General features: G+C 42.7%; 1 protein-coding gene across 2 annotated transcripts in view; it reads right to left on the minus strand.

Moving 5' to 3' along the window:
* Positions 1 to 585: 585 nt before the first annotated feature.
* The window catches only part of Nf-YB (nuclear factor Y-box B), a 30,588-nt gene continuing 14,766 nt past the window's right edge, over positions 586 to 16,407 (minus strand). For both annotated transcript variants that reach the window (XM_080269819.1, XM_080269820.1), the window contains exons 4-5: positions 13,371 to 13,478; positions 586 to 4,017 (exon numbers count right to left, since the gene is read on the minus strand). In XM_080269819.1, coding sequence (XP_080125945.1) covers positions 3,853 to 4,017; positions 13,371 to 13,478 — 273 coding nt within the window. In that variant the 3' untranslated portion in view covers positions 586 to 3,852. The remainder of the gene's footprint in view (positions 4,018 to 13,370; positions 13,479 to 16,407) is intronic.

Here is a 16,407-nt window from a genome sequence, read left to right on the forward strand (position 1 = left end):
TATTGCCTAACACACACCAGAGACACACTAGTTAATTAACCTAGCTTGTGTTAACCCCTTCAGCCTGAGGACACTTTTTTTTTTTTTTTTTCATTTCTGCTCACTCCAGATGATTATTATTCAGCTCATGAAGACCCTATAGTAGGAAATGGGTTTATGGAGTTTGTTTCTTGCCTCTTCATCAGAAGATGTCTCTCGTAAACTGAATAAAACTTTCTGGTTGTGGCTTAACAAAATGAATAATGTCCTCCCCCCCCCCAAAAAAAAAAAAATAATAATAATAATAATAATAAAAATCACAACATAAGGGTTAATCAAGCAAGCAATTAATTTTTTGCAAGGATCCAATCATCACGTAGATTATGACCTGCAATCACCAATGTTATATTCACCGCCCTAACTTAACTCCTGGGTCAACTCAGAATGGATGGGAGGAAGGGATACGTCATCATAGCGAAGAGGTTAAACTGAGCAAACTACACACCTACATCCTGTTAAACACAGCACCTCCAACTAAACACACAAACTCTCCCCATCCCAATACAAGCAGCTCACATTATAAGTACAAGGATGACTTCTAAAATAACAAAACTTTAACACAATACTGATGCTAAGTCAAGGATGGGTTAAAAAATATCACAAGTTCTCCACAAAATTTGATGCAGGTATTTGCTGAAAGTGGCACGTCGGATATTCAGTATCACGGCCAAGAAACTATTAATGTGTATTTTTCTTCTCCTTTATTGTGGATTTAACCCTTTCAGGTCACAAATAGGTCCATGGACATATTCTGAGATATTGCATCTTAGACCAAAAAATCAAGGTATATAAATTTGGGCTGTCTGGACACTGCTACTCCTCACCCTGCCCTAGGGTGGGAAAGAAGGTCCGGATGATGATGACAATGTAAATTTAGAAAAAATATAATACTCATGCATATGGAACTAATATGCATTTGGCTACAAAGTATTAGGGCTCTACTTACTATACAAGAGCTGTAATAAGGGTGGAAAGTTGCAATGAAGTGGTGTGTGGTGGCGCAGTGACTATGAATGTTTGTTTGGTCACAAACAAGTGCATTTCTGTATACAAAATGATAGAGAAACACTCCTACTAACCTAAAATCATAAATCTGTGTTTATTTTTTCTCAACTGAATTGTCTAACACCCTGGAAATGAGTAAATATTGAGACATACTGCAAGAAAAATTCATGCTTGGCCCCTCCAACGCACATCATATTTGGCTCTTCCCAGACCAGGAAAATTAAAATCTTGGGATGTGTGCATGTCTGGTGGTCATAAAGGGTGTCTGGGGAGCAGCTTGTATGCTTATACCATTCACCAGCTTCCTGCCACAGTTTTCATTTGTGCGCAAATATGCAGCCACAATCATGGCCAGGATACCCCTATCGATACAGCCATAATAGTGGCCAGAAGACCCCTATTGATAAAGCCACAATAGTGGCCAGAAGACCCCTATTGATAAAGCCACAATCATGGCCAGAAGACCCCTATCGATATAGCCACAATCGTGGCCAGAAGACCCCTATCAATACAGCCATAATAGTGGCCAGAAGACCCCTATCAATACAGCCACAATAGAGGCCAAGAGACCCCTATCGATAAAGTCATGATAGTGGCCAGGAGACCCCTATCGATAAAGTCACGATAGTGGCAAGAAGACCCCTATCAATAAAGCCATGATTGTGGTCAGGAGACCTGAAAGGGTTATCATCATCATTCCCATCTAACCGTGTTGCCCCATGAGGAGTGCAGGAATCCAGGGCTAGGCAGGTTGGTCCTGACATTTAAGATGAGAGTGACCAGCCTCACTCATCCCTGAGTGGCATTACATGGGCAATAAACCCCAACCATCCCTTGGATATAAACCTGCACAGGCTCGGTCCTGCTGGGGCACTTTAATTACCCACTAAACCACCATAAGCCATAATCTGGTTATATTGTTAACACCCAGCATAATAAGTGGTATCCTGGTGTACAGGAAATCATTTGGCTAGTCACTCAGTGTAGTCACCCGTAGACAGAAGGATGAGGAAAGAAGAAAGACAGAAGAGAAAGGAAGGAAAGAAAGAAGGAAGAGAGGAATGGGCAGTCACCCAAGAGCAGCACTACATCAAGTGACTGGATGGTGAGCGCCCCCACCTACCACTAGCCAAAAAGAACATCAAAACAAAACAAGAACTGGACTTTGTTCTGGAACATCATAAATTTTTCCATACACCTGATACTGTAATCTGAGGGAGATAGACCAAGCAGCTTAGAAGGTGGAATTGTAACCCACTGAACTTTTACTTATTTATTTATTTTTTTTTATTCTTGCCCCCTCCTGGTAATTTTAAAAGGACAAGCACTTCACGGCTTTGATATAAACTTAATAAACTCCATAAATTTGAATAGGGACAAATGTTTCATAGCTTTGATATACTCTTAATACACTCCATAAATCTGAATGGATATTCTACATTCAGTGCCAGAGAGAGAGAGAGAGAGAGAAAAAAAAAAATTACATGGAGTCAATTCACCAATACCAATACGCAAATTTTTCTATACTTTATATACTAGACTTGCTGCAAAACAGAAAATAATTAAGTGACTTATAATGAGGACTGATTATATACCAATGAACTTCTATGCATCAGCTCAGATACACATTCAGATCACCTGTTAACCCCCTCAGTCCAATTATGTTTTTGTTTTCCTCCTGCTGCTTTTTGGTGGTTTTACTGTGTGCAGCTTGGAAGAGGCTTATTCAGGCTGGAAGAGTTAGATATAGCTTTCACCCTTTCACTATTAGAGATCCCTCCTTCTTCTTTATAATCACCACAAGCATAATGAATTTTTATCCCACCTCAGAATAGGGTGAGGTAGGATCCACAAAACACAGGAAAAAGTATGAATGTGGCAGATATATAAACAGCATGCAAAATGAAATAGATCAACTGCAGTCAAATCCCTGGAAACCTGGCTAACCATTTGCAGAGTTTTTCCCCTTAGTGACAAGCCAAATGGTTTCCTGTGCACCAGGAAACCATTTACTACATTGGGTGGTGACCATATAACCAAATTTTGGTGCCTGGTGGTTTAGTGGGTAATTACTGCACTCCAATTGGAGTGACCCAGTGAAGGTTTATATCCAAGGAATGGTTGGGATTGATTGCTCATGTAATGCCACTCAGGGATGGCTGAGGCTGGTCACTCTCATCTTAAATGTCGGGACCAACTGCCTAGTCCCGGGCTCCTACGCTCCTCATGGGGCAACGTAGGATTGGATGATGGATGGATATTGATGAAATTTACATACATATGCTAGACAGTCAATTCATCAACTAAGAGAGAGAGAGAGAGAGAGAGAGGGGGGGGGAGCTGCCAACTTTGTCATGTGTTCCTCTATCCACAATTCATGCACCCAGCTCAACCCCCTAGTCTCAACAACTTTCATATCTCATTTTCAAACATGCTGAGGTTGTTTCCAAGTTAAATTGTCTGGATGTAGCATAAATGAAACACAAAAGACACCACCATAATGAAGAGGTTAACACAGCTGATAAAAGATACTGACACACCAGCTCAGACATTCACATCTAACAACTCATTATAGCATGTTTGTTCTAACCTGCTGAATTATTCCTAACACCTTTCAGCTCACATGATACCCAGGTGTCGTTAGACTGGAGGGTCCATCTGACTAGTAACTAAGGAGACTCTCTTACCTGATCACTAAGACATATCAAATTTCATTCAGCCACGACTTGATGTTATAAAGTTGTGGAAATGGCCCGGTCCACCAGATGAAAACAAACATGCTATACACACACACACACACCCTGGTCACTATCCAAGGGTGAATTGTTGTGTGACCTGTCCACCGGTGCCGTAGGTGCAGACAATCTCAGACTGATTGACATGGTCCGTGGTGAAGGTGGCCATGTTGTTTGCAAAGTCAACATCATAGGTTGCCTCCAGAGATCCATCTATTGACTTGTCACCCTTTGTTGACTGTAAGAACAAAATTAAATAATTCATTTATTTACAAAATTAAATAATAACAACAACAACAATAATAATAATAAATGAAAGACTGACTAGAGAGAGTATGTAGGTGAAGCAGAGGGAGGGAGGGAGAGAGAGGAGGAGACCGAGGATGAGGTGGAGGGATGGAGTTGAGAGGTATATGAGGGAGAGGGGAGTGCGTTGGGGGGAGGGCAGTCAAATGGTGGGTGACAGAGCAACTTGGAGGCGTTTTGTCTGTGGCCACCCTTTGCGGGATTGGGACGTTGGGATGTAGATAGATAGACAGATAATAATAATAATAATAATAATAATAATAATAATAATCATCATCATCATCATCATCAAAATAATCACATCATCATCCGGACCTCCTTTCCCACCCAAGGGCAGGGTGAGGATTAGCAATGTCCAGCCAGCCCAAATTTGCCCAATCCAATGGGCCATGCTTCCATTCACACATCATTCAAGCCCCGGAATCCTGGCTCTATCAGATACGCCAAAAACATTCACCACATTCTGTAGCTTCACATAAACGTATCCGACTGAGTCAATACTAATAATAATAATAGAGCCAGGATTCTAGGGGCTTGACTAATGAGTGAATGCAAGTGTGGCCTACTGGATTCGGAAAATTTGGGCTGCCTGGATGCTGCTACTCCTCACCCTGCCCTAGGGTGGGAAAGGAGGTCTGGATGATGATGATGAGAATGATGATGATGATGATAACAGCAATAATAATAATAATAATAACAATAATTACAGCTACTGTATATACCTAGGCTGCTTCTCCCAATGAAATGGGGATAGCCCAGACAGGAAGACACTCTCAATTTACTCATCCACGCACACACATTTATTCGTATCTTAGCCCCAAGGGACGAAGGGGCAGATCCACACCTCACCACAACACACGAGGGTCAACTGCACAGTGCAATCAGCAACATCTGCAGCAGGGCCAGATAGCAGAGCTGGTTTACCCCTGCCACATCTTAATGGACCCATCTCTTCACCAGCACCTGACCTGATCAGCTGATCAGACCAAATACAAGAGAATATCCCCTCAAGGCTGCATCACCATTTATTCATTCACAATTTCTCTCCAATCACTCCCATCACGCACAGCCACTCTTCCTTGCTCTACAGACATCCCTCTTGCATCTAATGTTCTCTTCAAACTGTCCATCCATCCTATTCATGGTCTTCCTCTCAGCCTTATATCTCTCACATCCAATCCAGTTATCTTTTTCACCAATCACTCTTCATCCATTCTCTCCATATGCCCAAACCATCGCAACACTCTCTGCTCAACTTGATCAGTCATCTCCTGCATAACTCCAGTTCTCCTTCGCACTTCATCATTTCTCACTCAATCCATATGCGTCACTCCACACATACTCCTCAGACACCTCATCTCCATTACATTCAACCTCTTCCTCTTTGCTACACCAAAATTCCATGTTTCAGCCCCATATAATGCAGTTGGTACCACTACACCCTCATACAGCCTTCTCTTTCATTCCATTCTAAGCAAACATCTAAACACTTTTTTCATTCCTCCCAGCACCTTTCCTACTTCATTCATTCTAAACTTCACTTCTGCATCTATTCTTCCATCCACAGTAATATGTGACCCCAAATACTTAAAACACTCTACCTCCGCAAGCAACTCACCATTTAAAACTATATTCATCCTCCTACCATCTACTGTACCAGCCTTGTGCACTTCATCCCTTTACTCTTACTCTCATTTACTCTCAATTTCCTCCTTTCACACACCCTTCCAAACTCACATCACATGTAACTTTGAACAGACAAGAATATTTTGCTTCACATCTTCACTAACAGCATGCAAAGAAAATTTTTTGGAAATACTGTAAATAAATAGGGAAATACATAAAAATCCTTGCAGCATTAAAAATTTTTGCAAATTGAAATATTACAGCTAGTTATCAAAAATACAAAACAGTTACTCATCACCTAGCAGCAGCTTTTCGATTATCAATAATATCAAATTAAATTGGTGAGCTTTTATCACTATGCATGGTACTATCTATCTATCATCTGTGCTGGTGGCCTTCAAATCATGAGTGTAGTAGCCTTGGGATAGCCTACTTAGTCCCGGCATTTAACTCACTGAGCTAGGGGAAGCTTTTTCAATTCATCCTTGCCATCTCTTGAGAGTTGTATTCAGCTTAAGATTGACTTTTCAAACTGGGGGATTTGAGAACATTACTAATCCTCTTCAATACAAGAGGCCTTTTCTAATTTGAAGAGAACTGTCTGTTTGCAATAAAAGTAAACAAGACATCACCTGGATTCAAGGAGTTAAGGAAAGGGTGTGCTTGATGCATATACAGTACAGTCAAGTTGAATATGGTGTTGACTTCTATGCCATGGTTTTCTATGATATGGCAAGGAGCCAGACCCCCCCAAAACGAACCACGCGCATAAACCATACCTATGGAGTTGCGAGGTTTGAGACGCGTGGGCAATTTCCCCTGGTGGCTGGAGAGCAAACCTCAGCCCTCACCTGTCGTTTAAACTCCCCCTCAGTGTGTAGCTAGAACGCTTGTTATCTGATCACCCTCCCGTTTTTTGTGCCTATTGTTACATGTAATACATGCACTGACTGACTGCTTGATTGTGTGCATGTATAAAGTGGGGAAAAATGGAGAAAAGTGGGGTGAAAAGAGGGACTTTGGGCAAAACATCCAGAACCAAATTCTATTTTTCCCACAGGTTTAGTTATCTGTATGGCATGGGTGTGGTCCAGAACCAACTAGTCACGCCTTAGGCAACTTGACTGTACTATAGCATCACGAAATATCACAAAGCAGCCTGTATGTATGTACATTGTTTGCTTTTTAATTACCTGTACAATACTAGTATATTGTAGGTACCGTACTGAACTATACAGGCACTGTATTATGTTCACTAACAGGAATAAATTTCATCTATTCAATTCTTGCCTACTGACATTCAAAAGACCCATATGGGAGGGTGTAAAGAAGAAGGGAGGCGAGGAACAAGGGTGCAGTGAGCCATACAGTGGGAGGGAGAGAGGAGACAGTTGTATGGTATGTAAGGAGGGAAGGTAGGGAAGGGGAGAGTGGGCAGGGAGGAAGTGAGGGTGCAGGAGGCCAGAAGGTGGGAAGGAAGAAGGAAGAGAGGAGGAGTGGGGAATGATGATTATTTTACGACATAAAATCTTTTTTCTCTCTCTCTCCTTACTTCTTTCTATCTGTTGCTCCTTATTCAGTTCCATCTCATTTTGACCATTATCAGGGCTCTTGCTAACTGCCGATGGTTGCAAGCCATTTGGCTCCTAAGGTTTCAGATTTACGAGCCAAATAAATTTTTAGTAGTCAAACGGACTACCAACCAAAATATTTTACGAGCAGTGAATATATTTGTTTATATTTTTACACATTGTCTACTTTTAACCCCTTAAAAGCGTATCGTCGCGTTTGCGACGCTCAGCGCAAAGGACATAACGGCGGATCGTCGCGTTTGCGATTCTAGTAAATTTTGAATAACTGCAGGCAAGCAGGCTTCAGCTGGTATTGTCTATCAGTACCGCCATCCTTTAGCTACTATTAGCACACTTGACCTTTGTACCACTGACCTCCGTTGTTGCCAAGTATCATTTTTTTTACCCACTCACACACCGCTGCCCGGCCCCCCTCGTCGTGCTATATGGCAGCGCGCAGACAGCTCAGACATGTCAAACTGCACCTTCCTCTCGCAAGCACTTTATGCTAATTGGAAACGCTCGTTTCCCCAGTCGTCACACTAGCTTCTTTTCCCGCGGTTTGCCCCTGTTTAGCGTCAGTTTACCGCAGTCTTTGATGGTGACACCATGTCTCATTCTAGCTCTTCCGAGTCAGTGCCTTCCAGCCCTCCGAAAAAGGGCTTTGTGACCTCTACCCCGTCCAAACCCTTACTAGGAAGTGCTAAGGGCCTTAGTGAGTCGGCTATAGGCATAGAATTATTGAAAGCTTCTATGGATTACGGTAGTGACGTTGGAGTGTTATCAAGCCTTGCCGAATCAGACACTCTATTGAGTGCTGAGTCTGAGGTGCAGGAAGAGACAATTCCTGTACCTAGCACCTCCTCAGGCAAGGCTCCAGTGAAAAAGGGAGTGGTGTATGATAAGTGGGCCAAGAGGAAGCGAAGTGGTGACCCCGGTTCCCAGCCATTGTTCCCCTCAGACCGGCCATTGTCCCCTACCCCAGGTCACGCCGCCGCCATACCGGCTCGCACTCCCAGCCCCATTCTCTTGTCATCTTCATCTGCTGTGCTTTCTCCTGAGTCTTCGAAGTCTCCTTCACCACCTCGGAAGGGAAGTAGGCAGTCTAGTTTGCGTAGAGGTTTTCGTAGGCCCCGTGTTTGTGCTGGCATGAGTAGGAAAGTGTCTCCTAGTGCTACAATTAGTGGTAAGGTTTCCCGCACTAGGCAACTCACCACTCAGGCTACTGCGAGTGACCTTGAACCTTCTCCTAATCTCCTCACCACCACCACCACCACCACACAGACACGACCTAGCTCACCCTCTGCCACACGGCCTGCCTCACCCACTGCCTCACCACCTGCCTCACCTACTGCCACACGGCCTGCCTCACTCCCCGCCGCCCCCACCCCCTCCCAGCCTAGGCAGGGCATTCTGGATGCCTTCGTGTGGTCTGAGGGCTCTGATTTTGTGCCAGAGGATCTGCCCTTTGATGCCACTGGGTGTGGGATCCAGGCTGACTTCCCTGTCCCCGAGGGTGGTGAATGTTTGGACTACCTGTTGGCCTTCCTGGATAACGAAGTCATGGATCAGATTTGTACCGAGACGAACAGGTACAAAGGGCAATGTGCTGCAGTTCATGAAGGTGAAGGTGCAATGCCATCCACGTCGCGGATGGCATCATGGGTTCCTGTGACGATCCGGGAACTATTTGTATTCATCGGCTTGATGCTTCTCATGCCACATAACTGGAAGCACAAGCTCATAAGTGCTGACGATCTTTGCCCCACACCCATCTTCAACAAGTACATGAGTCGTGATCGTTTCAGGCAACTCATGACGTACCTTCACTTTGCCAACAACGATAAGCCTTCCTGGACTGACCCCCTATGGAAAGTGAGGGGAATCCTGAACATGATCAAGGACAAGTTTATGACGTTCCTTCGGCCCTTCAAAAAAGTAGTGATCAACGAGTCCTTGGTTTTGTTCAGGGGCCGTCTTCGGTTTGTGCAGTATATTCCAAGCAAACACCACCGCTTTGGAATAAAGTTTTTCGTGCTCTGCGACTGCAAGACGGGGTTCATCCTAGACTTCGTTATCTACACCGCCAGCAATGTGGACTTGGACAAGACTGACCCCCTTGGATTCTCTGGTTCTGTGGTGAAAGTGCTTTTGGAAAAGTACTTTGGCGGGAATCATGTCCTGTATACGGACAATTATTATACAGCTCCCAAACTCGCCAAGTACCTGTCAGAGCATGGTGTCGGATCCTGTGGCACTGTCAGGAGCAATAGGGCACACTACCCTGCCTTCCCCGAGGCTGAAAGATCAAAGCGGGGAGACGTGCACCTGAAGAAATCCAACAAGATGCTGGCGATCAGGTGGCACGACAAGAGGATCGTCAATGTGCTCACCACAGTTCACATGGGGGAAATGCAAGCCACAGGGAAGGTTGACAGAAGGACTGGCGATCCAGTGATGAAGCCTGATGCTGTAATTGACTACAACATCAATATGCGGCTGGTGGACAAGTCAGATATGATGATCGGAGAGATAGACTGCCTGAGAAGGAACCGTCGCTGGTACAGGAAGGTGTTCTTGCATTTGCTTGATATGTGCATGCTGAATGCTTTCATCCTATATAAAGTCAAGAACAGGAAGCCAGCTAACTACTCTCTCAGGTGGTTTTCTAAGACTTGTGTCTACCAGCTGCTTCAGCGTTTTGGGCAGGTACTGCCATCAGGACCCAGGCGCCACTCACACACACCTCCAGACCGCCTACAGTGCCAGGACTACCTTCAGCGACACCGCCTGGAGCCACTGCCTAGCACTGCCAAGAGGGGAAAAGCACTGAGGAGGTGTCATGTGTGCAGCCACACTACCCGGCAAGACAGAACATTTAGGCGCACCTCCTTGCAGTGCAAAGAGTGCCAAATTCCCCTCTGCGCTTACCCATGTTTCTTTGACTACCACAGCCTGAGTAGATATTGAAAATAAGGGTAAAAATCTTGTAAATAATACTGAGAGTGACAATGATACTAGTGTTTAGTTTTCTTGTATGTACTGACAGTGACAGTCTGTTGAGTGTAAATTAGTGTATGGAGTTGTAAAAGCACTGACAGTGACAGTGATTTCAGTGTAAATAATTGTACATAGTAATAATATAAGTATTGAGAGTGACAGTCACTCCAGTGTAAGAAGTTGAAAGCATATTTTTTTATTCTATGTTATGACAGTGACAGTTTGGTGTGTAGAATATATTATTTTTATAACTAATGACAGTGACACTGATGAATAAGGCACTAAACTGACAGCGAGAGTGAAAGTGAGCGATAGAAATGAAGTGCGAGTGGCCGACAGGAGCGAGAATAAAGTGCCTGCCGTAAGGCAGAATAAAATCGCGCCGCGGTGGTCTTTCTCATTCCCGCTTCAAAATACTGGCAGTGACAGTGATTTTTATGGCCTTAATAGTGCCATGCGAGCCTTTGGGAAGTAATATGAAGGAAAATAATGTAGTATACGTGTTTTTTGCTGTGAAAAGGGAAATGTGTGTTCAGTGACGGGAAGACCGCCGCCGCGCAGCATGTCAGCCGTATGCTCCCTTGTTTGTAGTCTTATTTTCAGTGCTTATTGTACAAATTCGGATTCCAAACTACCTGTACGTTGTTGTATAAAGTGTACTGTGACAGATTGAGGCTGTGGTAGAGGGGAAACCGGGTTGCTGGAGGTGTGAAAGTGAAGACTTTGTTACCCAACTTTTGCAAGGCTCCACAAGTCCCTGGGTAGTCCACGAAGGCTCAACATCTGTCTCAGGAGAAAGCTGAATGTAAGTACTATATGCCAAAAATATTTTAATGTTCTAGGTTTAATCTCTGATTTTTGGCAAATATTTTCCCACAGGTACTCAGACCGCGATACAACCCCGCCATACAGGGGGGATCGGCTGTTCATGGCCGCGTTTAAGGGGTTAAGTATTCACAATGGCGACAAGGAAAGACTTAATAATCGATCACAATGTGCTTTTTGTTCACTTACCGTAAGTGAAATTTACTTATTTTGCAGTTTACTGGGTTTTGAAGTGGGTGTATTTTCTCCTCGCCAAAAGGCGACTTGCATGTAAAATTTGTTCGCCGTAGGGAAAAAATACTCGCATTTGTGAGCTGTGGCTCGCCAAACAAGAGCCCTGATTATGTGACAGTCATAAAGACAAAATAAAACTTCACTTGCTAGCATGTCAATATTTATGCCACAAGATACTGGGGAGAAAAAAAAAAAAAAAAAAAAAAAAAAAAAAAAAAAAATGCAACCAATAAGCCACGTCCCTTTAACAGGACTGGCTAATGAGATTATGATGAATGGTGTTTATATGACCTTTGTACTGTATCCAAGTCTCTTTCCAAACCCTAGGGATAACCCCCCTCTCATTTCATCATCTGTCAAGGTATGTTAAAATTCCACTTCCTGGCAACTTATTACCATTATATTCTTGTTCATTTATTAATTCTTATGCTAATCACGGTAGGTGGGGATGCTCACCATCCACTCACTCAATGTAGTGCTGCTCTTGGGTGTCTGCCCTTTCCTCTCCTCCAACCTTCTTTCCTTCCATCTTCATCTATCTTTCTTTCCTTCATTCTTTCCTCGTCCTTCTGCCTACGGGTGACTTTACACTCCCTCTTCTGTCTTTCATTCCTCCACTCTTTCCTCTTCCTTCTGCCTATGGGTGACTCTACACTGAGTGACAAGCCAAATGGTTTCCTGTACACCAGGAAACCATTTACTATGCTGGGTGGTAACTACATAACCAAATTTTGGCACCTGGTGGTTTATTGGGTAATTACAGTATTGTGCTCCAATCAGATTGAGCCAGTGAAGGTTTATTAAACATCCAAGGGGTGGTTGGGGTTTATTGCTCACGTAATGCCACTCAGGGATGAGTGAGGTTGGTCACTCTCATCTTAAATGTCAGGACCAACAGCCTAGCCCCGGGCTCCTACGCTCCTCATGGGGCAAAGTAGGATTGGATGATGGATGGATGGATGGATGATCAGTGTGTTTTTAGGCTTGTTTTTGGTGGGGGTACATTTTTCATGAGGGTCAACAATATTGAGTATTTTCACTGTTCATTAGCAGACTGATTAATAACTCACCAAATCTGAATGATATCCTCTTTAGTAACTGGATGGTTTTATTCATTTTATTCAACTGGCTCTATCAAATAGGTATATGAGAAGATAGAGAACGTGGAGAAATTTTTTTGGCCTATCTGATGGAGCAAGGATTTTGAAGGCTTGAATGAAGAGCGAATGGAAGCGTGGACCAATGAATTGGGCAAACATCGTCTGTATGCTGCTACTCCTCACCCTGCCCTAGGGTGGGAAAGTAGGTCCAGATGATGATGGTTCAATTTAGGAGAGACTGTTTCCAACTGATGAGTTAGATAAAGATCATACAGCCCTGTAAAGCCTTACACTACCAGACATCTCTTCTAATTTTGGGGGGAAAAAAAAAAAAAGGGGGGGGGGAAGAAGCAAGAACAAAATAATATACCCTCAGACTCGAGGCAGAAGTGTTTTAATGGATGAGCTACTATCATACTTATTTAATATGGAAATGCAAAGGTGAGAAGGGTCTTAATAATGAATGAATGGAAACAACATCATAATGTATTAGGGTATGTATAATAAAATATATTAAAAATATGTTTGGATTTGTCCTTTTTTTTTTTTTTTTTTTTTTTTCCATGGAGGTACAGTAAAGGACAGTTGTTCACCTAGTATTTCACCTCTTTTTACTTCTCACTTTCATCTGTTGGTTAATATTCCTCAGCTGACAGAGGTTTATTATGTTTCTCTTTTCACAAACAAATGCATCTGGGAGGAAACTGTCAGACATGATAAGCAATAGACTAATACATGAATTTTTGTCCCTGACCAAACAAAGACTGGGATGAAACTGGTCTGGGAGAACACAAATCAATACAGCATAAATAGGGAGAACATGCAACATTGGTCTTCTATCTGTGAGTAGCCAATGATGATTCTGAATTTTTTTATTAATACAACATCTAGATTTAATTTGTTTCTGATGCTAAAAGAAAGAAATTTACCTCTCTAAATTTTTGCAGGTATATTTTGAGTGGCTCCACATAGTTTTCAAAGCCCAGTGCATTCATAGCCCAAAGGATGTCCTCCCCATTGATGGTCTTTCTTTTCTCCTGGAAAGGTAAGCAGTAGAATTACTAAAGATCACAAAATTCAGCACTTATAATAAATACCTCCTTACAAATACAGTACAGTATACAGAAAATATTTCATATGGGCAGCACTTGTCATATATCAGAGGTGTATTTCAATATACTGTACCTTACACTAAACTGACACTCCAAACTGAAGGAAACTGTCATATTAGTTTTGTGGGTAAGAATGAAGCTTTACTAGACAATTTTATATTTTAATGTAGACTGAGACAGCAAAAATAAATAAATAAAAATAAATCATTGTGAAAATACAAGGCAAATTGCAACAAGGAGTTACAGTACTGTACACAAAAATATTCTCTGCAGCCTAAAAAAAAAAAAAAAAAAAAAAAAAAAAAAAAAACTACTTCATTCATCTAAACAATATATCCAGAACTGCAGGAATTGTGTGAAAGCATCAGGAGCATAATATTTCAAGTTGCTTTGGCCAAGTGTAGGGAAATGATAATGAGAGACAAACTAGGAAAGTGTATGAGAATGTGGTGGAGGTCTCCATACAAATTCAATAGGATGAGATGGAGGGATGGGTTAGAGAAATACATGAGTGAGGGGAGGTGTGAGTTGGACAGACAGAAGTCTGATGGCAGAGACAGGGAGACATGGAGGCATTTCCATTTGTGGCCATTCCTTCTAGGAATAAGATATCTGGTAACAGCCTGATACCATGATTGATCAAGTGGGTGGGAGATCACCAAACAATTTAATTCAATCTAAGAATCATCTCAAGTAATGAACAGATGATTCAAACCTAAACCAGAATATCACTCCTCCAGTCTGAAATGTCAACCCTTAAACTGAAATTACTTGGCAGTAACAAGAATGGAATACAGTATGAGACACAGCATTACCATTAAGGTTTGGACTCATTTCTCCTCTGTCATTGCCTTGCTTCCTTCTTCTTCTGTCTTTCTTTTCTTCATTCTTTTCTCCTCCTTCTGTCTGCAGGGGACTCTACTCTGAGTGACAAGCCAAATGGTTTCCTGTACACCACGAAACCATATACTACGCTGTGTGGTAACCATATAACCAAAGTATGGTGGCTGGTGGTTTAGTGGGTTACTGAGGTGTTCCAATCAGACTGAGCTGGTACAGGTTTATATCCAAGGGGTGGTTGGGGTTTACTGCTCATGTAATGCTATTCAGGGATGAGTGAGGCTGGTTATTCTCATCTTTAATGACAGGACCAACTTGCCAAGCCCTGGGCTCCTACTCTCCTCATGGGGCAACACAGGATTAGATGATGAATGAATGTATTGATATTTAATTTTATTTTACATGTCAGAATTCCAGGGGCTTCAATGATGTGTGAGTGATTGTGTTGTTCCTGAATCCTAACTCACCTCAAATTTAGATGGGGAAAAGGGTCATGAAGATGATGATGATGATGATGATCAAGGATTACAATGATGGCGATAATGTAAACTAATTGATGTCCACATGAGTTCAAAATAAGATCAATGCAATTATGTGGAATTCTAGTTTTTAAAAATCTATGCAATATTTAAACTAGCAATATTATTTATGATGATGATATATTTAGGTGATGAAAAGATGTATAGTGGAATCTCATAAATTGTGGATTTCTAAACAGCGAATTCATAACAAGCAGCAACATCATACAATAGTTTGCAATATCAATAGTTTGCGAAAATTGCACATACTGTAATTCACGATTGCAGCCTCAAAAGTGAAGGTTTTCTGATGCATTTTTTAACATCAGTTATGATATGTTTGCACAAATGGTGGTTTCTTCATAAGCAAAGCTGTTTAAAAATGAGATTTTCACCCCTGTATCAGGCAGGCTAATTTTGAACCATACAAAGATCTGGGACGAGTTGCCAGATGATACCAAATCGATTAACACCAGCAGTGTTTTTCTATTTTGCCCAAGGTTTCTACCTTTGATGGCATTTTGGTTGAATGGAATGACTGTTGTTCTTCTTGATATCCAAAACTGTGGTAAAGTGGTTTGCACCGCGATATTATCTAAGCTTACATCCCTATGCGGTTTTGGGCCAAATAAAACTTGCCCAGCAAAGCTGACAACATTCGCTCCACTCGCAGACCAGCTTGCTTTCATCAGCTCAATATCCTATAATTTCCTTCTTGGCGGATCACAAGGGAGTCAGAAAAGTAACGCAGAAGGACTATCAGGGTTACTGCACACAAATGCAGCACAATCAAACCATAAATAAGGGCAAAAAGCACCAGTACAAAAACAGCACGTCCTGCCAATTTGCTGCTACCAACGGCTTGGTTTGTCAGCATTATACAGTAAAGCTTCCATACAGCGGACTTCAATAGACGGGAATTCACTTTTATCGGAACTGAGTGATAAGCAACGTTTGGTCTTGTTAGTACTTGGATGGGTGACCACCTGGGAACACCAGATGCTGTTGGCATCCCTACGTGTCAAGTGGGGTTGGTGGAGGATTAGTGCCCCTCCCTGTAAAACAATTAACTCTAAGCTCTTGGCCACCCCGTTTGGGATACATGGCGTCTGGCAATGAATGAATGAATGAATGAGTTATTGGAGAGGAGCCTGTGGAGTCACATGGAGAGACAGGCTGACGAATGAGGATATAAAGGAGCGTTGTGGTGTGAATGTGACAGGAAGTGTTATGAGGAACACACTGAGGTGGTTTGGCCATGTGGAGAGGATGGAGGGTGAGAGACTGACGAAGAGAGTGTATGTGAGTGAGGTGGAGGGGGGAAGAGGGAGGGGGAGGCCGAGGATGAGATGGGGGGATGGGGTGGAGAGGTATATGAGAGAGGGGGGTGTGAGTTGGGAGCAGGGCAGTGAAATGGAGGGGGACAGGGCGATGTGGAGGCGATTTGTTTGTGGCCACCCCGTACGGGATTGAGGCTTCTGGCAATAGAGAGATAG

Source organism: Coenobita brevimanus, chromosome 38, assembly GCF_032717465.1.
Source record: "Coenobita brevimanus isolate Jiangsu-jjx chromosome 38, ASM3271746v2, whole genome shotgun sequence".
NCBI classification, from domain to species: domain Eukaryota; kingdom Metazoa; phylum Arthropoda; class Malacostraca; order Decapoda; family Coenobitidae; genus Coenobita; species Coenobita brevimanus.